Source organism: Dipodomys spectabilis, unplaced genomic scaffold, assembly GCF_019054845.1.
Source record: "Dipodomys spectabilis isolate Male_0828 unplaced genomic scaffold, ASM1905484v1 ptg000085l, whole genome shotgun sequence".
NCBI lineage: Eukaryota > Metazoa > Chordata > Mammalia > Rodentia > Heteromyidae > Dipodomys > Dipodomys spectabilis.
The window spans coordinates 7,607,501-7,634,539 of NW_024870762.1; the positions used below are offsets into that span (position 1 = coordinate 7,607,501).

A 27,039-nucleotide genomic window follows, 5' to 3' on the forward strand; every position below is an offset into this window, starting at 1 on the left:
ATGCAGGCAAGTCAAAAACTGCAGGTGGTAACAGGTCAGATGATGCCCGGTCCCTGCGATTAAGGGAAAGAAATCTGGGAAGAAGGGGCAAACGGTAAGACTTTTAACTGCTTCCCTTCCCACCTCTGCGTTTGCCATTTCTATTGCCCAGCCGCTGAGCACAGATGTTTTCTGTTTCGGGGAAATGACTCCTGTGAACGTGTGTGTGTGTGTGTGTGTGTGTGTGTTAAGAGGCAGGGATAGAACTCTCTTTAAAGAGCTGCTCAATCCTTCATTTCAGTCCACACATCTCACTTTTAGGGAGCACGAGCAAAGAAATCTGAGATGGACAGCCTGTGTCAAGGCGCTGAAGGGAGGTTCCATGGTGTAATGGTTAGCACTCTGGACTCTGAATCCAGCGATCCGAGTTCAAATCTCGGTGGAACCTTTCGCAGCTTCCCCTCCTTTTTCCTTCCGAGTTCCTTCCGATCTCACATTGAACACCTCCTCCCTTGAATTCCTGCACCCCTTTTTGGTTCGTTTCAGCCATGAGAAAAGGACGTCCTGGAGTATGTGACCGTCACTCTGCTCCTACAAATCTGCCTTTTAACGAACGGGCCTCAGCACAGAGCAAAACGTCCCTCCCGATTACGGAACAAATTCAAGAGATGAACAGGACAGACGTCACTCGTTCTCGTTAGGATCGAAGAGGAAGGGTAGGCAGAGTCGGGAAAACAAAGAACCGGTGTGGGGGGGGGGGGGAGGGGGGCGAATGAAACTTAGCGATTGAAGAGGAACGGAAAAAAACAAAGCGGGTAAAAAAGATGTGTCAGAAGTGGGATTCGAACCCACGCCTCCATTCGGAGACCAGAATCCCCACTACGAGGAAGCGAAGCTTGAGTCTGGCGCCTTAGACCACTCGGCCATCCTGACACCGCTGTAGTGTGCTCTTCAGTGAACAAACTCTCCACCTGCCAGGAGGCCTCGCCCACAGGACGATACTGTGTATCACCTGCATTGGAAAGGTCAATCTCAATAAGTGAACAAGTTTTTTCCCCCTCTGTCAAGTCAGGAATGATGTTGCAATGATAGATTTCGGGGGAGTCTCCTCCGAATCCAGCCCGCTTCCTTCTTTTAACCCTTTCCTGGATATCCACCTCAGGGCACAGAGGCCCCAGAAGTGTGAGACTCCAGACAGGAAAGCACACATACACAGCGGTCTCTGTTTCCTGAGATGCTATCACTGTCTTACCAAAGCTGGCATGTTTTTAAGGGTTATAAAGTTAACAGAACAGGGCGCTGTGGCTCAAGTAGTAGAGTGCTTGCTCAGCTAAAGAGCTTAGGGACAGTGCCCAAGCCCAGAGTTCAAGCCCCATGATCGGACAAAAAAACCAAAAACAAAAAAGCAAAATAAAGTTAACAGAGTGATGCTTCTATTTGCATGTTTATTGACCATTTGTCCTTTTTCTTTGCACCATCTCCTCAATTTTTTTTCTTTTCTTGTGAAAGTATTTTCTTTCAAGGAAACTCACCCCTTTATCCTATTTACTATATATATATATATATATATTCCTTATTTTTGCTTTATTATTTCAACTGTGTCAAGGTATTTTTCCATGGGGAAGTTATTTGATTTTTTAAATCTTATATAATCTAATTGACTCAGTTACGGCTTCTGACTTTTGGAGTCACATTTAGAAAGAACTTCTAGATAATTTTATCCATTTTTCGTTCTCCCTAGCCTTTGTGAATATATGGTTTTGGATTTTTTTTTTTAAGTCACACCTCTAGCCCTGGCCATTGTTCTAGCCATTTTTGAGTCAGTTTTTTTCTCCAGGCCAGCCTGGATATCAATCCTCCTATTTATGTTTCTCACAGTAGCTGGGATGACAGAATACTATCACCTGCATGAGTTCAAGAACTTCTGTCTGATAAAGTCTCACAAACATTTTTGCCTAGGCTAGCCTCAAGCTGAAATTCTCAGGATCTCTGCTTCCCAAATAGCTAAGGTTACAGGTTATGAGCCAACAATGAATGCCAGTAATATTGGGTTTATGGACTCAAGACATTGCTTACCACTTGAGCCCTTTTTTGCTTATTTTTCAGGGTCTCATATTTGGGCCCTCAGGGAGTCTTAGATTGGGATTCTTCTATCCCCACCACTCAAGTACCTAGGATTGCAGGCCTGAGCCTCTGAGCCCAGTGTTGGATTGGTCCTTTGAATTTAAATCGGTAATCAATCGGTAATATATTTTGGTACTAAAAAATGAGATAGTTTTTTTCCCCCTCTACGAGCCACTTGCTTGAAGCTCATTTCCTTGCACTCTTTTTTTTTGGGGGGGGGGGGGGCTAAACTCTGGGTCTGGGCGCTGTCCCTCAGCTTTTCAGCTCAAGGCTAGTGCTCTACCACCTGAGCCACAGTGCCACTTCCGGCTTTTTTCTTTTTGCTTATGTGGTGCTGAGGAATTGAACCCAGGGCCTCAGGCATGCAAGGCAAGCACTCTACCACTAAGTCACCTTCCCAGCCCATCCATGAGACTCTTATCTCCAATTAACCACCAAAAAGCCAGAAATGGAGCTATGGCTCAAGTGGTGGAAGAGTACTAACCTTGAGAAAAAAACAAAACTCAGCACCCAGGCCCTGAAATCAAGCCCTAGGACTGGTACACACACACACAAATAATTTTGATAAGTTTCATTGTTCTATTTTCATACATGAAAAAACTACTTTGACTATCTACCTCCTCATTCACCCTCTTTGTTAGCTTTCCTCCCTCCCACTAGTACCCACTTTCCCATCCTAGCCTGTTTTACTTTCTGTCATTTTTTTAGGGTGTATTATTAATTGCACCAGGAGATTTCACTAAGGTATTTCAGACTTGCAGACTTGTTTTCCTGGATAACCCTATCGCTTTCTTTTCTCCAACCCTCCCAGTGCTCTGTTGAACAACTTTCACTGAGGTTCCTTATGTCTTCATACATAGCTGCATTGTACTTCAAAAGTATTCCCCCTCCATCTCCCATTTTCCCTCTTTCCTTCTCATTCTCTTACATAGTCCCACAGTTAGAATTATGTTCTAAATGCATGTATGCATATGTATATAGGCACACATACACATGTACATGTTCATAAATATATATCTCTTTCAGGTCTAGCTTCATTTCATGTATATATACATATACATATACACATATGTAACATGTCCATAAATAAATATATGTCTTTTAGGTCTAGGTTTTTTTTGGGGGGGGGCTAGCTTTTTTTATATAAGTGAAAATATATATTTGGCACTTGGGTTATTTTGCTCAACGTGATGTTCTCCAATTTCACCCGTTTTCCTGAAAATAACATTTCATTTTTCCTTATGACTGTGGAATATTCCATGATACATATGCACCATATCTTCTTCATTCATTCAATCTGCTGTTGGACACCTTGACTGGTTCCATAGTTTGCTATTATGAACTTGCCCCCCACCCCCCAAATGGGCCAAGTTATATAGTAATCTACATTCCTTGAGATATATGCCCAAGGGTGGTAAGATAGCAAGGTATTATGGTAGGGTCTACTTTGAGGAACTTCTATAACATTTCCAAAGCAGATGCACTAGTTTACATTTCCACCAGTAGTAGTATGAGGTTTCCTTCCACCCATTCCCCTGCCCTCCTTACCCTCAACCCACATCTGGGCCACCATTTGTTGTTTTCCTTGATGCTTGACATTCTAACTGGGGAGAGATGTAATCTAGTGCAGTTTTGACTTGTATCTTCTCTATAGTTAAGGATGGTGAGTATTTCTTCATATATCTGTTAGACATTTATATTTCTTTTTCTGAGAACTGCTTTACTTTTCTTACACATTCACTAATTGGATTATTTTTTATTTTTTTTTCCTCTTTGTGTACTTTGGATTAGTGTTTATCTATAGGATAGCTGTGAAAGATTGTCTCCCATTGTGTAGATTGTCTCTTGGTACTAGTAATTGTTTCTTTTGCTGTGTAGAAAGTTTTTAATTTGGTGCTATCCTACTTGTCAACTGTTTTTATTTTCTGGGCCACTGGAATCCTACTCAGAAAAATAGTTACCTGTGCCTGTAACTTACAGAATTTTGCATATGTTTTTCAGTAGTAGGAGTTCCCTGGATTTGACCAGTACAAATAGAAGACACTGTTTTACACAGTGCTAGTAAGTTGGGTAAAGGTGGCAAATAGGAATTTATTTCAAACAAAACATTTTGGTAATAAAAATTGTATTTTACCTTATTAGGTCTATATATTAAAGGATATAGACAATTCTGGAGACAAAGAGAAATTCTGAAGATTTTTCTTTTTTTTTTTCTTACATGGTGCTGAGGAATCAAACCCAGGGCCTCATGCATGCAAGGTAAGCGCTCTACCACTGAGCCACCTTCCCATCCCCTTTCTGAGCAAAACATGACAGAATAAAAGCAACATTATAGAGTTTTTAAATATGATTACTTTACTGGAGTTAGTATGTAGGTGGATTACAGGAAAAGACTACAGAAAACTAAGGAAAATGATTGTGTTCATATGGACACTAATTCATTTCAAAAAAATACTTGTAAACTTTCACATGGTTATAGTAATTTAGATCTGGGGGTAGTATCAAAAATTTAAAGGAACAGGCAAATTGATTGATGTAGCAAATTCCATTAAATTGAGAGGATGGAGAACAGATCATTTGAGAAAGGGAGTTAGTAGAGATTATCAGGTGAATCTGTCCTTTTTATTCATACCTTCCCTACCCAACTTATCTATTTTGTTCTACCTTTCCCTACCACCTGATCAGCTGCCTCCAGAGATTATGAAAGGTGAACACTACCAATCCTCACAAAGCTATACTTTAGGCTTGCATGCCTAAAATAAGAAAGCAATGATGGGCAGCCTTATCTAGCCAGCTGCATTCCCTCATACTTCCAGTTTTACACATCTCTTAATTTCTCCAAACTTCAAATATTAACCCCATTTCTAATTAAAGACTAGATTATGGTAAGCCTTATTCCAACTCTAATTCTACTCTATATTTTACTGGAAATGTTCTAGGACTATTTGGGCCTGGGATTTCAGACTCAAAGTATGGCTCAGAGGAGGATGTGTGTTCAGGATTGTCCACTCCACTTAATTCCTCAGATTTCTTCCCCATGGAGAAAAGCACCTTCACTCTACAGTGATGTTTTAGAAGCAGAAGTCCCTCATGATCAGGTTCAAGAACAACACAGATAATCCTAAAGGAAAATAGGAAATATGTCAGAAATGAAGCTCAACACAAAAGAGATGGAACTGTATTAGATGTGGCGTACCACATTTATTTATCAAGCTCTGGGACACCAGACGATTTTCGATCTCTTCTTCAGAAAAGAACATTTTTAGGCTCTACTCAATGGAATCCAAACACAATCGGTATTTAACTGCTATTTTATTAAAATTAACAGATAAACTTCCTGATGGCTCAAAAGGTAAAAAATAAAAGTGTTGGGATGTAACTACCATCCCCACTTCATGGGAGAAAAAAACATTGAGTCTTAGAATGATAAACCAATTGGTTGACTGTTACAGATAGGAAGTAGCAGAATCCAAACACAATCGGTATTTAACTGCTATTTTATTAAAATTAACAGATAAACTTCCTGATGGCTCAAAAGGTAAAAAATAAAAGTGTTGGGATGTAACTACCATCCCCACTTCATGGGAGAAAAAAACATTGAGTCTTAGAATGATAAACCAATTGGTTTACTGTTACAGATAGGAAGTAGCAGAACCCGGTTTCTCTTTCTCCCCCACAGAAATGATACTGTAAATAAGTAATGTTTCTGGTAAATAAGCCTCCTATTTTTTTCTCTTTCTAAACATTTTAATTGCCCATAGTGGGTTATACTCGATACAGCGGTTCACATACCAGATGGGGCCTAACAGCTCTTCCCCATCCTCCAGCCTCACTGACAGGCCAGCTGGCCTTCCTGCCCACTGTCTCCACAATGCCATCTTTCATGCAGAAGGGCTGAGAGGCCTGGGCACCAAAAGGAAACTCAACAGAAGAGTAGAGGTCCAAAGCTCCGGGCCTGGTGACCTAGAAGGTGGAGGTTGGGACGGGTGCCCCATAATCACTGCGATCAGCAGACATCCACAGCGCCCGTGACCGGTCCTCTCCGGGCTCAGGACGTCCGGCCCAAGAGCAGGTAGCAGAGCCTCGAGATCCGGCAGAACTGGGACAGTTGGAAATACTCAGGCCCCGAGGCCAAGAACTCGCTTCGCGCGCCTGGGCCAAACCCCGCCCTCCGCCCCGCCCCTTCCGCTCGCACCGGGGCGGGGCCTACGCGGCGGCGGGGATCCGTTCCGACGCGGCCACGTTGTCCTGCGCGCCCTGCGCGCCTTGGCCCTGGGATCCTGGGGGTCCCCCCGCGGCACCCCTTTCCTAGGCTTTCCCCCCACCCCAACTTTCGCCGCAGGGCGGTGTGGAGGGGCCGCAGCAGTGTTCCCGCGTAGACTCGGCCGTGGCACCGGGAGCAGGCCTAGCCAACATCCCCCTGAAGAAGGGGCTCGGATCGGGAATCTGGGCCCGAGAAGGCGCCGCCCTCCGTCCGTCCCGCTCCCCGCGCCGCCTCCCCTCGCCGCCCCGGGCAGCCGAGAAGCACCGGGAAGAGTTGGGTTGGGGGGAGTAGAGCTCGGCGCCTGGGCCCCCATGCCCGTGCGCCCCCGCGGGCCCGCGCCATGGCCTCCGGGAGCGTGGCCGAGTGCCTGCAGCAGGAGACCACCTGCCCCGTGTGCCTGCAGTACTTCGCGGAGCCCATGATGCTCGACTGCGGCCACAACATCTGTTGCGCGTGCCTGGCGCGCTGCTGGGGCGCCGCCGAGACCAACGTGTCGTGCCCGCAGTGCCGGGAGACCTTCCCGCAGCGGCACATGCGGCCCAACCGGCACCTGGCCAACGTCACCCAGCTGGTGAAGCAGCTGCGCACCGAGCGGCCGTCGGGGCCCGGCGGCGAGATGGGCGTGTGCGAGAAGCACCGCGAACCCCTGAAGCTGTACTGCGAGGAGGACCAGATGCCCATCTGCGTGGTGTGCGACCGCTCCCGCGAGCACCGCGGCCACAGCGTGCTGCCGCTCGAGGAGGCGGTGGACGGCTTCAAGGTGAGGGCGCCTCGCGCGGCCCCGGACAAAGGGAGGCGCGAGCCAGTGGGGGCCGCCCTGGGTGTGTGTGTGCGTGCGTGCTTGTCGGTGTCTGTGTTTCCCGCCTAGAAAATGGCTGAGCCGGACGTGGGCCGTCATTTCCTCTGTCGGCTGCAAAGCCTCCTGCACGCCGATTGGGGAGGGAGAACCTGTAGCTGTCCAGGAAGCCAGAAAAAGTCTTCTCCCCCTCCACCCCATCCTCATCCTCCTTTCCCGACTCGCCCGCACGCTGGCGAGTTCGAACACGATCCTTGCTTTCTTTGGACATAAAAAGATGTTGCGTCCAAACTCCGATCGTTGCCTGTAATCCTAGCTTTTACCAAGAAGCTGAGATCTTGAGAGTACCCGGTTCAAAGCCATCCCGGGCAAGAAAAATCTGTGCGACGCTATCATAGTCCCAATTAACTATCAGGAAACCAGAAGTGGAGCTGTGGCCCAAAGTGGTAGAGCCTTGAGCCAAAAAAGAACAGGGACAATGCCCGGGCCCTGAGTTCAAGCCCCATGACCGATCAAAAGAAACAACAACAAAAAAAATACAAACAACTCTGTAAACATAGATAGGACTGCATCAGAGACCCAGGCACTCTGACCGACTCCCAGATAAATACCAAAACACACTCAGACACGGAGTAGCTGTGTGTGCCCATCACTTAATCTACAAACATTTCCTCATGGCTTTTCTGTAAGTAGGCCATGTGTTATAGTAGCTAATGAGAAAGATCAGAAAACTTACTGCTCATTTAACTAGCCAGGGGACTCTAGAGATAAAACAGTTACTGTGAAGAGTAAGTGAAATCATAGGATATGCAGAGGTCTTTGAACTATTAAATACCGTGGCACAGTTAAGTGTGTGTGGGGGGGGAAATATAAAGTAGTTCTAGTTGATACTGATAATCAGTGAGAACTCGATGCTGTACTTTTTTTATTTTGAGGGCTGGAGGAATATGTACACCATTTTGTTTATGCGTATTCAAGTATGAATGATGACAATGCTTGTAGAACTTTCAATTCTGTCATTTCACTCATTTTCTCATAACTGTAGTCCATTGGGAGTTTACCTGCTTCACCCATGAGAAACATAAGAGAAGTCATTTTCTCAGTGTGCCTTTGGGAGAGCTACAGCTTAACTTTGAGTCCCAGTCACCTTTCTATAAATCCATGCAGTATCCTTTCAGTAAAGGTTTGTCACTGTTTTAAGAAACACAAATTTGGTATTATCACAATAAAAAAAGTTTTAATTAAAAAAAAAAAAAAGAAACAAATTTGGGGCTGGGAAGATGGCTCAGTGGTAGAATGCTTGTCTTGCATGCATGAGGGATTGATTCCTCAGCACCAAATAAACAGAAAAGGCCGGAAGTGGCACTGTGGCTCAAGTGATAGAGCGCTGGCCTTGAGCTAAAGAGCTGGGGGACAGGGCCTAGGCCCAGATTTCAAGCCCCACGACCAACCCAAAAACAAAAAAAAGAAAGAAACAACAAATTGCCATCTGAGAGCTGTGGTCTTAGCCTGTGCTTTGGGCATAACAGTGTAATCTGAGAAGGGACTTCTTGTTTATATGTGAGTCCTGGAGTGTCAACTCTGGGCCTGGGCACTTGTCTGAGCTTTTGTGCTCAAAACTAATACTCTACCACTTGAACTTGTTTTAAATTGGAGATTATTTTTTTGGTTTTTCTAGACTCAGTCTGGGTTTGAACAGTGATCCTCAGATTTCACCCTCCTGAGTAGCTAGGATTAGAGGCCTAAGCCCTCAGCCCCCAGTTATGAGAGGAGACTTTTACTGGGGACTGGGTATCAGGAGTCTGAGTTCCATGTGTGCTAAGCAGAAGAGCCAGGCTGATGCTAAAGTATATCTGGTCTTGAAATGCCTGTTTTTCTTCAGGAACAAATCCAGAATCAGCTGGACCATCTAAAGAGAGTGAAAGACTTAAAGAAGAGACGGCGGGCTCAGGGTGAACAGGCACGAGCTGAACTCTTGGTAAGATTATCTGTCAAGGAGTGTTTTTTGTTTTGTTTTGTTTTTTTACAATGCTTCAATTCTGAGTGTATTTTGTTTTGCTTTATGTCAGTACTGGACTGAAACTCAGGTTTTCATGCTCTAGATTGGTGTTTCGTTGTTACATTTGTTTTATTGTAAAGGTGATGTACAGAGGGGGCAAGTCAGGTATTGAATACATTTCTTTTTTTTGTTTTGTTTTTGGGTCCAGTCGTGGGGCCTGAACTCTGGGCCTGGGTGCTGTCCCTCAGCTCTTCAGCTCAAGGCTAGGGCTCTACCTACCACTTGAGCCACAGCGCCACTTCCGGCTTTTTTCTTTTTGCTTATGTGGTGCTGAGGAATCGAACCCAGGGCCTCATGCATGCAAGGCAAGCGCTCTACCACTGAGCCATCTTCCCAGCCCTTGAATACATTTCTTTTGAACAGTATCCCCCCCTCATTTTCTCCCAGTTGGCTTATTTTTTTACTCAAGGTTGGCACTCATCACTTGAGCCATACCTCCACTTCAATTCTGGGTGTTTTGGGTTTTTTTTAACCTCTACTTTAATCTAGCCTCCCAAGATCTGGACAAATGGTGGATGTGCTAATTCTGTTAGATTGGGGAGTGTTGAAATGGAGAAAAAAACAAAGGTGCTTGTGGCTCATGCCCGTAATCCTTTCCTTGCCTATAATTGTATTGCTATGGCTGAGGAGCAGAGCGATTGGGAAGAAGTAAATATAACAACTAAATGCCTTTCCATGAAAGAAACAGGCAGAATTATTCCTACCAAGGTACCAGTATCCCTGTTTGAGAAATATTGAATTAGTTGAACAGGTTTTTTTGTTGTTTGTTTTGGTTTGGCTTGGTTTGGTCATGGGGCTTGAACTCTGGGCCTGGGCACTGTCTCTCAGCTCTTCAGCTCACGGTTAGGGCTCTTGAGCCACAGCACCACTTCTGGTTTTTCTGAGTGGTTTATTAGAGATAAGAGTCTCACAGTGACTTTTCTCTCTGGGATGGCTTTGAACCATGATCCTCAGCCTCCTGAGTAGCTAGGATTACAGGCATAAGTCACCAGTGCCCCGCTAGTAGAACAGTTTTTTGTTCAGACTGGATTTTGTATTTCTAACATACTCTGTGGTTTGTCTTTGAAAGATTTCATGGTGTGTGTGCATTCATTATAAGATGGGTGGTAGGCTGGGAAGGTGGCTCAGTGGTAGAGTGCTTGTCTTGCATGCGTGAGGCCCTGGGTTCGATTCCTCAGCACCACATAAGCAGAAAAAAACAGAAATGGCGCTATGGCTCGAGTGGTAGAGCACTAGCTTTGAGCTGAAGAGCTGAGGGACAGTGTCCAGGCCCAGAGTTGAGGCTCCATGACCGGCCAAAACAAACAAACAAAAAACAACAACAAAAAAAGATGGGTGGTAGAGGAATGTGTTGGAGGAAGGCGCTCAGGAGCAGTTGAGTGCACAGGTGTTGGTATACTTTCTGAAAGGAACCCGTAGTAAGTATTTTCAGCTTTGTGGCCTTATATGGGCTATGTCATCTTTAATTACCTCTGTTACTTTATCTCAAAAGCAACTGCAACCAGTACATAAGTGAATGGTATGGCTGGGTTCTAGTAAAACTAGTTCTGCATTGCCTCTTGGGGTGTTTGCTGATTTATTTGCTTACATTTTTTTGCATCTGGCCTCACTGAAGTCTAGTGTGGCCTGGAGCATCAAAAGTGACGGGATTACAGGTATCCATCACCACACCAGGTATATAACCTCTTACTTAGAACAAAACCATGAAGTATGGTGTCTTAAGAGTGAAAGTTGGAGTGGAGAAGAGATACATATAAGCTTTGTCAAACAAGTTAACACATCCAGTAGCTCACACTTGACCTGTAATCTTAGCTACTCAGGAGGCTAAGATCTAAGGACAGTGGTTCAAGCCAGCACAGGCAGGAAAGTCCAGGAGACTCATCTCCAATTTACCAGCAAGTAGAGCTGTGGCTCAAGTGGTAGAGCCTCAAGCATAAAAAGCACAGGGACTGATGGTTGCCCGTGGCTCATGCCTGTAATCCTAGCTACTCAGGAAGCTGAGATCTGAGGATCTTGGTTCAAAGCCAGCCTGGGCATGAAAGTCCGTGAGAATCTTATCTCCAATAAACCACCAGAAAACCGGGAGTGGTGCTGTGGCTCAAGTGGTAGAGTGCTCACCTTGAGCTGAAGAGCCCAGGGACAGTGCCCCAGCTCAGAGTTCAAGCCCCATGACCGACCCCCCAACCCTCCCCCCCCCCCAAAAAAAAAAAGCGCACAGACAGTGCCCAGATCTGAGTTCAAGCCCCAGGACAGGTATAAAAAGCACAGGTTGGCTCTTGGTCCATGCTGGTGTTTGATGGGTTATAAGTGATAAAAAATTAGCACAAAGAGATAACCAAGAGAAACTCTCCCCCCAAACCCCAACCTCCTAAGGCAGAGAAGTTGGGGAGTATCTCTGAAAGACAGAGAAGAGAGAGGGCATACTTTACATATGAAGCACTGTTGTAGGAAATTGTTTATGCTTGATTAGACCAAACTATCCACCACAGGGCAGATACCTGGTCAGGTCCTTTCTCTGTGTGGCAGTCTTTCCTGGCTTTCACTTCCAATGTCTTTGCTCCCTTTGCCTATGAGGTACAACACAATCAGGTCTCCTTTTTCCTTTTCTGGCTTCTTCCCTTTAGCACTTGATGTAACTCATGTTCTCCAGCCACCCAAAATCAACCTTTGCCTTTTCTCTCCATTTTCTTTTCTTTTTTCTTTTTCTTTTTGGTCGTTTGTGGGGCCTGAAATCTGGGCCTGGGTGCTGTCCCCCAGCTCTTCAACTGTAGACCAACGCCCTACCACTTGCGCCTCAGCCCCACTTCTGGCTTTTTCTGCTCATGTGGTGCTAAGGAATGGAACCCAGGGCCTCATACATGCAAAGCAAACACTCTACCACTGAGCCACCTTCCCAGCGCCTCTCTCTGTTTTCTTGCTCACACCATTTCTTCTCCTTGGAGAGCCTTCCTGCTCATACTTCATACACTCATGAAGTGTTTTGTTCCACAAGACCTGTGTGAACCCTGCTTCCGTGAAGACTACAGGCTTCCCTCACCACCCTGCACCGCTCATCTTTACCCTTCCATGACAATGTGTATCACGCCGACCCAACTCTCACTTGACTGAGTTCCTGAAGGGAATTTAATTATCACCAGGATGACTCAGCTCCTGGTCATTATGTACCTGGACAGGAAACACTGGAAATAATGAGTGAACATTGTGCTTTTTTGTGGTATGGGTGAAATAATGAGGTCTTAGTGTAGGTTGTCATGGGGAATTGTCAGAGGCTCTAAAAGTGAGCCTTTCCTCTTCACTGCTCTTGCCTGTCATTGCTACAGAGCTTGACTCAGATGGAGAGGGAGAAGATTGTTTGGGAGTTTGAGCAGCTGTATCACTCCTTGAAGGAGCATGAATATCGCCTCCTGGCCCGCCTCGAGGAGCTAGACTTGGCCATTTACAACAGCATCAACGGTGCCATCACCCAGTTTTCCTGCAACATCTCTCACCTCAGCAGCCTGATTGCTCAGCTGGAGGAGAAGCAGCAGCAGCCCACCAGGGAGCTTCTGCAGGTAAGGCCCTGAGAGCCCTTTTAAGAGCACTCTCAGGAAAAATGGCATTCCTTCTCTTCTGCCAAGTAGTGTCCAGCCCCCCTGTCTTCCTTTTTAAGAAAGAAGCAACTTCTGCTGGAGTAGCAAGCACATGGCAAAGCTAGTGGCATGGTAGAAGGGAAATATGCATACTAGAAGTTGTGGTGACAAAAATTGGATGATCAGGTGCATTGTCTTATAGAGAGGGAGAAGAAGATCTGCTGCCCAGGACCACTCTGCGCTGATCAGTGGTGTGATCATGGGCAAAGCTCTTGACCTCTTGCAGCCCCACTGACCATTTGCTCATGATCTGAGGGGCTTAGGCTACAAGTCACTGAAACACCTGCCACATTCCATTACCCTTCATTTCGACAGTGTGCACTGCTGCATTCACAAAACAAGCATTTGAGCAGGCATGTCAGCCTGAGCAATCCTAGGATTTAACTTTGGTAATATTAGGTGGGAGACCTTGGTGCAGATCTAGCTAGAAAAATCACAGCTAATGAGTACTGTTCTATGCACTGGGATTAATTGATAGGTGTTAGGAAAATGGAGGCAAAAAAGAGGAATAGGCCAGACTCTCCATCTCAACAGGTGAGGACTGTTTATTGTATGAGGAACAGCATCGAGGTGCAGCAACCTTCATGTGGGAATGGAGGTTGTACGAGGGACTGGGGCTTATATTGGTCTTAATAAGGAAACAGAAAATTAAAATTTAAAAAAAAAAGAACAAAAAACAGACTATGGTCTCTTGAGGCCAAGGGCGGGGACCCTTGGCCTGACCCAAATGGAATGCTTTGCCTGGAGTGAGGAAACTTTCAGCCAGGCCTAGGTCAGAATGACCTGCCTGTGGTCAAGCATCATGCACCTGGTGTTTTGCTTGACCTGAGGAAATAAAGCAGTGGTCAGTACTTCAATGGGTAAGTAAACTAGTGTGAAGCTCTGACAGTAAGTGCACAATTATCACAGGTGTTGATAAATGCCAAATACGGATGATAAGCAGTAGTTGTGATGACACACTCCTGTACTTTCAATACTTAGGAGGCTGAGGTAGGATCATCACAAGTTCAAGGCCAGCCTGGGTCACATAATGAGTTTAAGGCAAACCTAAGCTCCATAGCAAAACTGGCTCACACCTGTAATTGTAGCTACTCAAAAGGTTGAAATCTGAAGATCTCAGTTCAAAGTCAACCAGGGCAGGAAAGTCCCTGGGACTCATATTTCCAGTTAACTACCAGAAAAGCCAGAAGTGGAGTTGTGGCTCAAGTGGTAGAGTGTCTACTAATTTTGAGCAGAACTCAAAGATAGAGTATAGGTCCTGAGTTTGGGCTCCCAAGACCAATACACATGCTCACACACAAACACACACGGTGAGAGTTAAGCCAAAGTTTAGCACTTTATGGCCCAGGATCTGTTTCTGAATGACCTTGGAGCTTTTTTGTTGTTGTTAGTCATAGGACTTGAAATCAGGGCCTGGGGGCTGTCCCTGAGCTTTTTTTCTTGAGGCTAGCGCTCTGCCAGTTTGAGCCACATCGCCACTTCTAGTTTTCTGGTGGTTCACAGTCTGGTTCACAGACTTTCTTGAGCCTGGGCTAGCTTTGAACCTTGATCCTCAGATATCAGCCTCCTGAGTAGCTAGGATTACAGGCATGAGCTACCAGTACCTGGCTAAATATTTTATATATATTTTACAATATTTTTAGGATGTTTGGAAAAATCTGAAGGATCTTTCATTGGTAAAATTGTATGAAACTCAAATTCAGTTTCTATTGAAACAGAGCCATGCTCATTCATTCATATATGTATGTATCACTATATTTTAGCCATCACTACATTTTAGCTACAACAGCAGCATTGAGAAGTGGCAACAAAGACTGTGTGGCTCATGAAGCCTAAAATATTTACCACCTGGTTCTTTAAGAAAAACTTTACTTTGATCCCCAGCTTGAATCTTAATAAGTCTTATATTTACTTGCTAGGAAGAGAAGCTCTCCCTTCTGACCACCTGTGGAGAATGACTAGAAGAAAGAGTATTTCAATCAATAAGGAGAAAATATAGACAATAGAGTAGTGCAGTTGATGTTAAGTAATACCAAAGCTAATAAATGTGGTTTAAAAACATAGTCACCAGTGGTGACGTTTTCTTGAATGTCAAAAAGAAGTAATTTGGGCAGGAGTTGAGTAGTAACTGGGTGAGATTAATGGAGGCCATACAAATAGCCAGCACTGGTTGCTCATGCCTATAATCCTAGCTCCTTGGCAGGTTGAGATCTACAAATCATGGTTTAAAGCCAGCCCTGGCAGTGAAGTCTGTGAGATACTTAACTCCAGTTAACCACCAGAAAACCAGAAGTGGATCTGTGGCTCAAATTGGTACAATGCTAACCTTGAGCAAGTTCAGGGATAGCACCCAGGCCCTGATTGACCCAGGCCCCATGACTGACAAAAGAATAGATGACTATTTCAGGAATAGTGATGGGTTATCATAAAGAAAAAGGAAATTATGTCATTTGAAAGAAAGTGAATGGAGCTGGGGAAAATTGTAATATTGAATAAGCCAAGGATCACATGTTTTCACTGATTTGTGGACTTTAAAACATTTGTGTTTACATAGACATACACATATAGAGAAAACAGGAATGTTGTATGGAACATTTTAGGGAATGAAAGAGAGGGGAGAAAAGGGAAAATGTTAAAGGACAAGTAATATCAAAATGCATGGTGTCTGTATGAATGCAACATAAAGAAATTCACTGTATGCTTAGAACTTGGGGAAAAACTGTGGCTCAATTGGTAGAGCACTAGCCTTGAGCACAGAGAGGCTCAGGGACAATGCCAAAGTCCTGAACTCAAGTCCCACAACTTACAAAAAAAAAACCATGAAAATGGAGAAAATAGTTGAGAGATGAGGTAAGCTTGCGGGGCTTTATCTAGAGGGGATTCTTAAACTAGTAAAATATATTTTCAAAATGTACTTGGAGAAGTCTGTTGTTGTAAGAGTCCAGTTGATCCAGGAATGGAAATAAAAGGTTTTTTCCTTTGTTTAAAAAAAAAAAGAGTCCCCCACGATATAACCCCTGCTTTCACTGTATTTGATGTTGGTATAATTTGTGGAGGGGATGGGAAAAAACAAATCGTTTAAATAGGGATACAGGTGGACCCATTGCAACAATGAGATGTACAAATCATTATGTCGAAAAACGAATTTTACAACTTCGGCGGCGGGGATGTGGGGGGGAGATGGGAAGGGGAAACAAAGGAGGAGGCAACAATGCTTGATAAGAAATGTACTCATTATCTTGCCCATGTAATTATAACCCCTCTGTACGGTATTTTCACAATTAAAAATAAGTAAATAAATAAAATAATAAAAAGGGGCTGGGAAAGTGACTTAGTGGTAGAGTGCTTGCCTAGCATGCGTGACACCCTGGGTTCAATTCCTTAGTACCACATACACAGAATAAGCCAGAAGTGGTGGTGTGGCTCAAGTGGTGGAGTGCTAGCCTTGAGCAAAAGAAGCTCAGGAACAGTGCCCAGGCCCTGAGTTCAGGCCCCAGGACTGGCATAAAAATTTAAAAAAAGAAAAAGAATCCAGTTGAAATGATAAGATTAAGGTGGTAAGTTGTAGGGTGGTAAGTCTGGGTAAAGAGTGACTATTGTATATAGGTGAAGTTATTTTACAACATAAAGAAAACAAGGGAGGCAGTTGAAGTAGAAGAATAGGATGCCTGAGTTAGAAAATCCTGTTTTCCTTTGCCCAGTTTTTAGCTCCTTGTGACTAAGGTATGTTCTGGGATTCTTGTTCTGGTTTCTCCCAGGAGGGCCATCCAATTGTTAGGTCTTCAAGGAATGCCTGTGAAAGGAAACTCTACTTACGAATAACTTCTCATGGTTATCCTTTTCCTTTCTTTCGTAGGACATCGGAGACACATTGAGCAGGTACAGTTTTCTCTGCCTGTAGTGTTAAATCAAGCACAAGAAGATACCTTATTTGTAAATCCTGAAAGGAGACGAGACTTGATTTGGACATCTTACTGAATTGCTGATTGCCCCTGAAGGTGCTAGACAAAGCTCAGCTTTTGGGAAAACCTGAGAATTATTGACAAATGGTGTGGTGTGTGGGTGTGGTAGAGGTTCGCTTTTGAGATTTCCAGAGATTTCTTAGTGTGAGGACATTTCACTGAGAGGGTAAGGAATTGAAGTGACTTGGGTAGAGTCCAGGGATAGGTTGTAGTTCCTGTGTATTTCAGAATTCTTTGCATTTCATTACTTTTTTTTTTTTTCTTTCCTATAATGGGATGGGGGTAATTAAGGAAGGTTAGAGCAGCTTGGAGTTACATAATGAGCCACCTGTATTAAGAGGACTTTGGGGTGGGGAGCTCAGTGCAAAAGCACATTCTTATCATGAGCCAGGATCCCTGGGTTTGGTCCCCACTATGAGAAAGGGGTAGGGGTGAGGCGTGAGCACCTCCCCTGAAAATTGTGACAAAATAGAAAGGGACCACTTGAAGGGGCCAAGAAGCTAGGGCACAGTTGAATTTGTAGGATGAATGGCATGAACAAATGGGCTAGGTCTTAAGGATATACTGTTCAGTACAGTAGTGCCTATTAGTTGAGATTGATTTTGAAATTAAAATCTTGAGTGGTGGAAATCTTCCTTAGGAAAATACAGTTAGATTGTATCAGAGCATTTGAGGAGATGAAGAGAATCTCCTAGATGGGGTAGGTTGACTGGGCAGTCAGCAGATAGCATCATACTGATAGAATTGTTATTCTTGAAGGTCCTTGGGGTAGAGCTAATGTGCTAGGACTGGTATAAGATGGCCCTCTGGCTACTTCTTTTTTTTTTGGGGGGGGGTCCGGTTGTGGGGCCTGAACTCTGGGCCTGGGTGCTGTCCCTCAGCTCTTCAGCTCAAGGCTAGCGCTCTACCACTTGAGCCACAGCACCAGTTCTGGCTTTTTTCTTTTTGCTTATGTGGTGCTGAAGAATCGAACCCAGGGCCTCATGCACGCAAGGCAGGCGCTCTACCACTGAGCCACCTTCCTAGCCCCACTACTTCTTTTTTGATACTAGCCTACTTCTGACTTTACACATGGGAATATATCTCTCAGATTCTAGCAATGTCTGGCAATAGGATTGGGTTTGGCTATATGAGATAGCACATAGAAAATTTCATTGGCTTAATGCTTAAACATAATTTTAAAAAAATTGCCACCATGTTAAGAAATGGGTGCTTGGGTAGCAGTTGAGCTGATACTGTAAATCCAGTGATCCACAAAGAGTGATTTCTTCCTGTTCACTGTTCTGGCATTCCTAAGGTACAGTCTTGATTATACCAAGGGAGAGGCTAAAATGCCAACCAGAAAAAAAAAAAAAAGTCATACCACATTCTTTGTTACGCAGATTGTGAGATAGTTCTTAACCTCTCATTAGCCAGAACTGAGTCACAAGGTCACATCTGGCTATAAGGGAGACTAACCAGCCATGATCCATAAAACAGGGAAGATGGGAGAGAGGGTTATTGGGTAGACAACTAACGGTCTTTGCTATAGACTCCCTTGTAGAGGTGAGGAAATCGGGGGTACCGTGCCCCACAGAGTGCCTATCTGTCTGAAGATGTCATTCTCTCCATGTTTTGGAACCGGAAGATTCTGGACAGTTACCCATCATAAATATCAAGGACTTTGTCATGGAATCTAGTGCTTTCTGGCAAGGTTAGCCTCATAATTCAATTTAATTCAATAAACCTTTCTGAAGGCTTGCTGTTTGTGAACTCATGAGCTAGGTGCTTTGGGGGAAATGAGTGAGATCTCCCTTTTTCTGGTTTAGAGGATTATAATCTCAGAGGAGGAGATACGAGAAGTTGTAGTAGTTGATTCTAAAGACTGCAGCTGTGTTGGACATTTTAGCCTAAGCTCTGTCCTGGCCCTGGGAATGTTACAGAATTGGAGGAAAGCAATCACATATGTTTTTAAATTTAGGGCTGAAAGAATCAGGATCCCTGAGCCCTGGATCACACCTCCAGATCTGCAAGAGAAAATCCACATTTTTGCCCAAAAATGTCTGTTCTTGACCGAGAGTCTGAAGCAGTTTACAGGTAATGTGAAGAGAGAAGTGGGGTCATGAGAAGAAGTAGATTTTTATTCTGAATTATTACTTTCCAACTAGATATAACACTGTATACTGAATATATCTTTTTTTTTCCTTAGAAAAAATGCAGTCAGATATGGAGAAAATCCAAGGTAATTTGCCTGTTTACAGGGCTTTTGATTTTGGCGTTTCTTGGGAAGAAGAGCACCTGTAGTAAAAGTGTGAGAAAATGGGTGGGTGATCTTGCTGGCCAACTTCCTGCTATTTTACATTTCTCTTACCCATTCCTTCCACCTCCTTTTTTCCCCCCTGGTTTGGTGAGACAGGGTCTTACTATGTATATAGCTCAGCATGATCTTGAACTTCACCATTTTTTGACTTAGCTTCCTGAATGGCTGAGATTACAAGAGTGTAACCTCTTAACATGTTTATTTGTTTGTTTGTTTTTTGTCTGTCACGGGGCTTAAACTCTGGGCCTGGGGCACTATCCCTGAGCTCTTCAGCTCAAGGTGAGTGCTCTACCACTTGAGCCACAGCACCACTTCCAACTTTCTGGTGGTTAATTGGAGATAAGAGTCTCATGGACTTTTCTGCCCTGGCTGGCTTTGAACTGGGATCCTCAGATCTCAGCCTTCTGAGTAGCTAGGATTATAGGCATGAGCCACAGGTGCCCAGCTTCTTACATCTTTCTATTAGTTTTTTATTAGCTTCTTAATAGTTTTTCTAATTAACAGCCTTATTCTATATGATGAAGGAAGAAATAAAATCTGGAAATGATTTATCTAAAGATCTCTTTAATTTAGAAAGAACAGACTATCCTGGCTACATTTTACTTGAGCCGGTATTTGTGATTGTGCTTACGGTTACAGGTGCCAAGTAGCCCAGGAGGAATGAGTAACAGTAGCTAAGTCAACTCCTAGAGGAATCAGGCTGTAGTATTCCAGCCTGCCACGTGATAATACTAGAATATTATTTGCTCATCTTTATATAAAGTGAGGGAAATAAACACTATAGAATAAAGCCTGATATCTTTTTAGAACTCTGTTCCTTAAAGTTTTATTGGCTTTTAGAGGAAATTTTTCCAGACCTAAGAATTTCTACACATAAACCACTTCTAGCAGTTAGCTAATTGAATATGAATGTGAAAACAAATTCTTAAGATTTCTGATGGCATTGAAATCCTGGTAACTAGTAGGCCCTATTTTTTTTACAAATCCCCATAATCTTTGATAATTTCTTTATGTAGCATCCCCATTTCATTTCATCTTTTGAGATCTTACTTTTATTGACATCTAGTAATTTTGATTTAGGGAACATATGCTCATGAGCAACACAAATGGGGAAGAGAGCTTCCTACATTAGCCTTCTGAGTGCTGGTATAGGGTGTAGCCCACCGTGCACCGTAGAGTCCGCTTAATACAGAGAATAGCACCAAATCAAATGATATGATTTCATTTACTAATGTTCTTTGCCATTTAGAAAGAATCATATGTCAGCTGTCAAGTTGTTTATCCAGATGGCAGTGGGTGTCACTGAGCCACCCAGCCTCTAGATGGTTTGTGAAAAGTAAAAGTCAGGAGTGGTATATGACACGCGAGAACTGGCTGGCTGGAAAGTGCAGTGGTTCTGTCGTGGCTCAGTTGGATACCTTTTTTTTTTTTTTCCTTTTTTTTTAACCAATCTGAAGCATGTGGCTATTCTACCCAAGCTCCCCAGTCCTCCTTCCCTTAGTGTCCTTGGGTGGATGATGGAAACATATGTTGTATAAAATAATAATAAGTGCATGGCTAACAATGGGAGTTCTGATTTATTTTTATTTTATTTATCTATTTTTTGTCAGTTGTGGGGCTTGAACTCTGGGTATGGGGACTGTCCCTCAGCTCTTGATCTCAAGGCAAGTGCTCTACCACTTGAGCCACAGCGCTGCTTCTGGTTTTCTGGTGGCTTATTGGGGATAAGAGTCTCACAGACTTTCCTCTCCGGGCTGGCTTTGAACTGTGATCCTCATAGCTCATCCTCTTGAGTAGCTAGGATTACAGGTGTGAGCCACTGGCACCCGGCTCTGAAATTTTTAATACCATTGCTATTTAATTAGCCAAAGCTTTCTCACTATTTCTGGAAATAGTCACATGGCTTCCATAACTTCTCTTTTCTTTTGGTCTTTCAGAATTGAGAGAAGCTCAATTATACTCAGGTAGGTTGATGGAAGACAAAACCACAGCAAGGCCAGGAGGAATAAGTCCTTGTGAACCCAGTTACCAAGTGGTTTGAGAATTACCTTAATTTAGATCCTTTAAGTTATATGTGTAGAAATAGCGTATGACAACAATCTATCGTCATTGCTGTTTATAATCTTTACTTCAGAGCTGAAGTGATACGGAGTTAAGGATTATAGTGGAAACACATGTTTCCCTAAATACAGAAGTTCTACTGTACTGTGTTGCCTCCTTTCCAGTTTCTGGGGCAACATGCTTTTGGCTAGCAAGGATGATTGAGTTCACCTCTTACTCTCAGTTGCCAGAGTCTAGGCATCTTAGTCATCCCACTTCTTTTTTTTTTTTTTGTCAGCCATGGGGGCTTGAACTCTGGGCCTGGGCACTGTCCCTCAGCTCTTCAGCTCAAGGCTAGAGCTCTACCACTTGAGCTACAGCGCCACTTCCGGTTTTCTGGTGGTTTATTGGAGATAGGAGTCTCACGGTCTCTCCTGCCCTGGCTGGCTTTGAACCGCGATCCTCAGATCTCAGCCTCCGGAGTAGCTAGGATTACAGGCGTGAGCAACCAGCGCCCGGCTAGTCATCCCACTTCTAAGGTTGAAAACCACATCTCCCCTAGATAGCCATCTTCACCCTGTGATTTGGAAAGAGTGGATCTTCTCTGATCCCAGAGCACCCGCATCTAACATGTCTGTACTTCCCTTCTGCTGTTGTGTGGAATCCTTTTCATGAAGAAAAGGATTTCACTTGGACCTCCTTGTTCTGATCTCCACTTCCAGGGCAATTAACCCATTTTCCAAAGGACAATAATTTTTTCTTAGACAATTGCCTATAGACCATATTCCATTGAGATATTACCTGAGTACTTTGTGTCCTGCACAGTCTTAACATGTAGGGTAGTTCAGAAAGAACACAAAAGTATAACCACTATCCTGCCTTTTACATAGTCTGCTTGTATGTATGAGGTGTACCCACAATGCAAGAAAGAAGGGCCTAGATGTATAGCTCACCAATAGAGTGTGTGCTAGGCATGTGTGTGAGGCCTTGCATTAGTAGTTCTAGCATAGAGAGGGAGGAATGACATTGATCAAAATGCATTGTACTCATAAATTGATGTTTCATTGAAACCCCATTGTACAACCACTTACAGATAACAATTGTGTATGTGCGTGTGTGTGTGTGTGTGTGTGTGTGTGTGTGTGTGTGTGTGTGTGTGTATTTTGGTATTGGTTCTCAGGCTATCCCTGAGTTTTTCCTCAAAGCTAACATCCTACCACTTAAGCCACAGCTCCACTTCTAGCTTTTTGGGATTAATTGAAGATTAGAGTCTCATAGTCTTTCCTTCCCAGGCTGGCTTGGAACCAGGATCCTCAGATCTCAGCCTCCTGAGTAGCTAGGATTATAGGTGTCTGGCTAAAGATAATAGTTATTTTTTGTTTGTTTAATTCATCTGTAAAAGAAGACAAAAACCAAGAGTTCTGGGGTTCTCGTCACCTCCATCAACCTGTCATGAATCTTTTGTGAAAATATTTTAGCTTGTGGTTGGGGTTTGCTTTCTGAACATGATATTAGAACTGAGAGAATGCCTTTTTAGTGCTTTTAAAGCAGGAAGGTACCACATGACTGCAAGAGGCAGTGATCCTGTCGGGAGATATTGTGCCTGGTTAATAGTTTTATGTTTAAAAGCAAATTGGTATAATGGCATGATCTGGTTAAGAAAAACTGAGGAGGGCCTGGCACAAGTAGTTCATGCCTATAATCTTAACTACTCTGGAGGTAGAGACTGGGAGAATCAAGGTTCAGAGTGATCCTCATATATGTATATATGAGGCCCCATATATCAGTTAGTAGCTGGACACAGTGGAACTCATCTTTATCCTAGAGAGCCATAAATAGGTGGGTTGGGGTCAGGCTGGCTTAGACATACATATGAGATCCTTTGTTAATATGATTATGTGATGCTGTGCCAAACCCTACCCACCTAGAACTTGGAATGGCAGTGTTGGCTACCAAAGCTTTCCAGCTAAAGGATTGTGGACATGTTAGCCTCAAGACTAGGTGTGTGGCTCAAGTGGTAGGATACTTGCCTAGCAAGAATGACATCCAGGGTTCAATCCCTAGTTCTGACTTTAAAAAAAAAAAAGCCTCCAGATTTGTATTCTAGTGGATATTGTGACTTAAGAAAGAATGGATGTGGATAAAATTTTGGTATATTCAGTGTATAATCAATATAGAAGGTAACCAGCTAATCTAACTGTAATTTTTTAGATGAGAATTTTGCAATGATTCATCATAAAATGGATGTATTCTTTAGTGGGGAGCTCTTACTGTTCCCAGGGAGCTAGGAGAAAAGGCAGTGGAGCCTCCTGACCAAAAGACTGACCCCCTTTGTGTTTCTGCAGTGGATGTGACTCTGGACCCAGACACGGCCTACCCCAGCCTGATCCTCTCTGATAATCTGCGACAAGTACGCTACAGTTACCTCCAACAGGACCTGCCCGACAACCCTGAGCGGTTCAATCTGTTTCCCTGTGTCTTGGGATCTCCGTGTTTCATCGCTGGGAGACATTATTGGGAGGTAGAGGTGGGAGATAAAGCCAAGTGGACCATAGGTGTCTGTGAAGACTCGGTGTGCAGAAAAGGTGGAGTAACTTCGGCCCCCCAGAACGGATTCTGGGCAGTGTCGTTGTGGTATGGGAAAGAATATTGGGCACTTACCTCCCCAATGACTGCCCTCCCCCTGCGGACCCCTCTCCAGCGGGTGGGGATTTTCCTGGACTATGATGCTGGTGAGGTCTCCTTCTACAACGTGACAGAGAGGTGTCATACCTTTACTTTCTCACATGCTACCTTCTGTGGGCCTGTCCGGCCCTACTTCAGCCTGAGTTACTCGGGAGGGAAGAGTGCAGCTCCTCTGATCATCTGCCCCATGAGTGGGATTGATGGGTTTTCTGGCCATGTAGGGAATCATGGTCATTCCATGGAGACTTCCCCTTGACAAGGTGAACTCAAGCCACCAGGGTGGTTGGCTCTAATCCTTACCCAGCCACAAGGCATCTTGTTCTTGCCAACTCCTATCCATCAAAGCTGGATTTCCTTACCATTTTCCATGTTCTCTACTATCCTTTCCCAGCCCCTGCAAATTGTAAGATGTTATGAAAAGTATCAGTATTTCCCAGAAATAAAGAAAAAAAAGGTGTGTCTGTCTCCAATGTTTCACATTTTTCTAGTCTTACAGGACTGGAATAAAGAATTTGTATATTCCAGTGCTGATGGCTCATGTCTGTAATCCTAGCTACTCAGGAGGCTGAGATCTGAGGGTCACAGTTCAGAGCCAGCTCAGGCAGGAAGGTCTGTGAGACTCTTATCTCCAATTAACCACCAGAAAACAAGAAGTGGTGCTGTGGCTCAAATGGTAGAGCACTCACCTTGAGCTGAAGAACTCAGGGATAGCACCCAGTCCAAGTTGAAGCCTCACAAATGACAAAACAAAAAAACTATAATCCTTAGATCTCACTCAGCCTCCTGAGTAGCTAGGATTATAGACGTGAGCCATGAGTGCCCAGCTCTTAATTTTTTTTTTTTTTTTTCTGGTTGTAGGGCTTGAACTTAGGGCCTGGGCACTGTCCTCTGCCACTTTGAACCTTAACACCACTTCTGGTTTTCTGGTGGTTAATTGGAGATAAGAGTCACAGAGCTGGGTGCTCGTGGCTCATGTCTGATCCTAGTACTCAAGAGGCTGAGATCTGAGGATTGTGGTTCAAAGCCAGCCAGGGCAGGAAAGTCTGTAAGACTCCCTCAATAAACCAGAAAACTGGAAGTGGCACTAAGGCTCAAGTGGTAGAATGCTTGCCTTCAGGTGAAGAGCTGAGGGACAACGCCCAGGCCCAGAGTTCAAACCCCATGACTAACCCCCTCCCCCCAAATAGCCTCATGGACTTTACTGCCTGGGCTCACTGCAATCCTCAAATCTCAGCCTCCTGAGTAGGATTGCAAGTGTGAGCCACCAGCGCTCGGCTTGTCCAGCTCTTTTTACTTTTATGAAAGGTATTTTTAGGTGCCAAATGTACATCTAGGATTTTCTGCCTGTCATGGTCCATTGTTTATAGCTCTTATTCCACAGAGTGGAGATTAGGTGTGATCAGTCACACACCATTGCTAGAAGGGTTCTGGGACAATGTTCCAGGGATATACTACCTTCTGCCACTTTTTCCCCTATGTCCTTTGGGGGATAGGGAAAATGGCCTTCCTAAAATGTGTGCCTTAAAGGGACAGCTCCCTCCCAGTCTCCAGTGGGTCTTGAAGCATTCTGGACTTAGAAGGCTAAATCCAATCCCTTTAAGAAAGCCCTGTGATGGTTCTTAATCCTTCTCTGGATGCATGCCTCATTGTTTAAAGGTAAAGTAAATATGGATGTTCATACTACTGTTGTTTTCTGGGTCTTGGGAAGATTGGGTTGGAGTGAGAGAGGATATTAATTTTCAGTATGGGTCCATAATCTCATCCTGGCCAATATTTTCTTCCAAGCAGGTGGTTAAGTTTCTCAGTGCCCTATCCCTATTTTCTGTTGGTGTTGAGAAAGTTGTGTAGGATGTGTTATATTGGTTAAACCTGTAGTTTTAGTGGGAAAGTATGTTTATTTTAATTAGTAATGGGATAATGTAGCCCTTCCTAGAATCAGTCAGAAGGGCCAAAACTTGCTTACCAATACAGAACCACCAGTCCAAGCACGTGGAGCTGAGAAGGAAAGATCAGCTGAAAGCAATTGGAATCTTTTCTGCTTCTGGACATAGCCTGAGAAGACAATTCTGTGGACTATGGTATACTTACTGCTTTCTAGGCATTGGAGTTCTGTGGCAAGTGGAGGTGAAGCTCTACTGATAGAGCACCAGCCTTGAACCAACAAAACAAAAAAACGGCCACACAAGAGCCAGAGGCCCTGAGCTCACGCCCCAGTCCTGGTACCAAATTAAAAAATCACTTAGTGACAGCGAAAGCAACTTAACTTCATTCTTTGTTTATTCATTATGATTTAAGGGAGAAAAAGGACTACTGAAATAGGCTTACCTGAGGCTAAATTAGCTAATACTAAATACTCTGTGATACATAAAGTACTATAATCACAAAAAGCCAAGGCTTGTATGAAGAGCTTGAAACACAGCAACTTACGACATAGGGCCTGTTGTGCTTATTTTACAGAAAAACAAGATAAATGACATCTAAGGTACACAGCTAGAAAGCAGCAGAACCAGAATTCAAACTGACATGGAATAGGTGACCACACACATCACATTCTGCCCACAGTGCCTGTAGATGATGCTTTTGACATAGAAAGGGCAGAGTAGGGACCAGGTGAATTAAAGTTCCAGTCAGTTGGTCTGGGATGCCAGGCCACTAACAGTGTCTAGACTGGAGGATCTGCAACTGGAAAATGGAGACCTCTCAACATCATACTTCATTTTCACCTAGGCCTGCAGAGGACACTTTTTATCCCTCTAAGGAAGCAAGCCCTTGAAATAGATTCCTAGTTCTTGTTCCAGTGATGGGGCTGTCTCCAAGTTAACTTAGAGGATCTCACATTGAATCTGCTTTAGTAGACCTAGTAGATCTAGTTGCTTTAGAAGCTGTAAATCAAGCATCATCTTAATGTACTTTGTTAAAATCAGTAGCTGCTGGATGCAATGGAATCCAAGCTATTTAAGAAGCAAAGATGGGTGGGAATGCCATTCAAGGAGACAAGTCTGGGCAAAACATTAGAGCCGCACCACCTCAACAAAGAAGGCCCTGAGTTCAAACCCTAGGACTGTCAACTTCCCCTCTCACACACAAAAAACAAAAGACCAGCAGATTCAACAAAGATGCCTTACATTTGAATAAGGACATATCTGTAAGGATGATTTTTATTAATGTAGAGTGGAAAATATTGATACTATGTCTAATTAAA

General features: G+C 43.9%; 1 protein-coding gene and 2 non-coding genes across 3 annotated transcripts; 2 read left to right on the forward strand and 1 right to left on the reverse strand.

Moving 5' to 3' along the window:
- Positions 1 to 355: 355 nt before the first annotated feature.
- On the forward strand, positions 356 to 427 carry Trnaq-cug. Its single transcript has one exon. It is a non-coding gene; the product is annotated as a tRNA-Gln (tRNA).
- Positions 428 to 806: 379 nt separating this feature from the next.
- Trnal-caa lies at positions 807 to 912 on the reverse strand. The gene is made up of 2 exons: positions 875 to 912; positions 807 to 852 (listed from the first exon to the last, which is right to left on the reverse strand). It is a non-coding gene; the product is annotated as a tRNA-Leu (tRNA).
- A 5,681-nt stretch (positions 913 to 6,593) lies between these two features.
- Trim27 (tripartite motif containing 27) lies at positions 6,594 to 24,281 on the forward strand. The gene is made up of 8 exons (XM_042683782.1): positions 6,594 to 7,127; positions 9,046 to 9,141; positions 12,543 to 12,773; positions 16,708 to 16,730; positions 18,774 to 18,889; positions 19,002 to 19,034; positions 21,050 to 21,076; positions 23,498 to 24,281. Exons 1-8 carry the CDS (start codon positions 6,708 to 6,710, stop codon positions 24,091 to 24,093), a joined length of 1,542 nt encoding a protein of 513 aa, XP_042539716.1. The 5' UTR covers positions 6,594 to 6,707; the 3' UTR covers positions 24,094 to 24,281.
- The last annotated feature ends 2,758 nt before the right edge of the window (positions 24,282 to 27,039 follow it).

What these genes read in the sequence shown, in the direction of transcription:
- Trim27 (XM_042683782.1), top strand. Translation starts at nt 6,708, where the DNA reads ATGGCCTCCGGGAGCGTGGCCGAGTGCCTGCAGCAGGAGACCACCTGC. An exon ending in CCACCAGGGAGCTTCTGCAG is followed by an intron (nt 12,774 to 16,707) that starts GTAAGGCCCTGA and finishes TTTCTTTCGTAG; the next exon opens with GACATCGGAGACACATTGAG. An exon ending in GAGTCTGAAGCAGTTTACAG is followed by an intron (nt 18,890 to 19,001) that starts GTAATGTGAAGA and finishes TTTTTTCCTTAG; the next exon opens with AAAAAATGCAGTCAGATATG.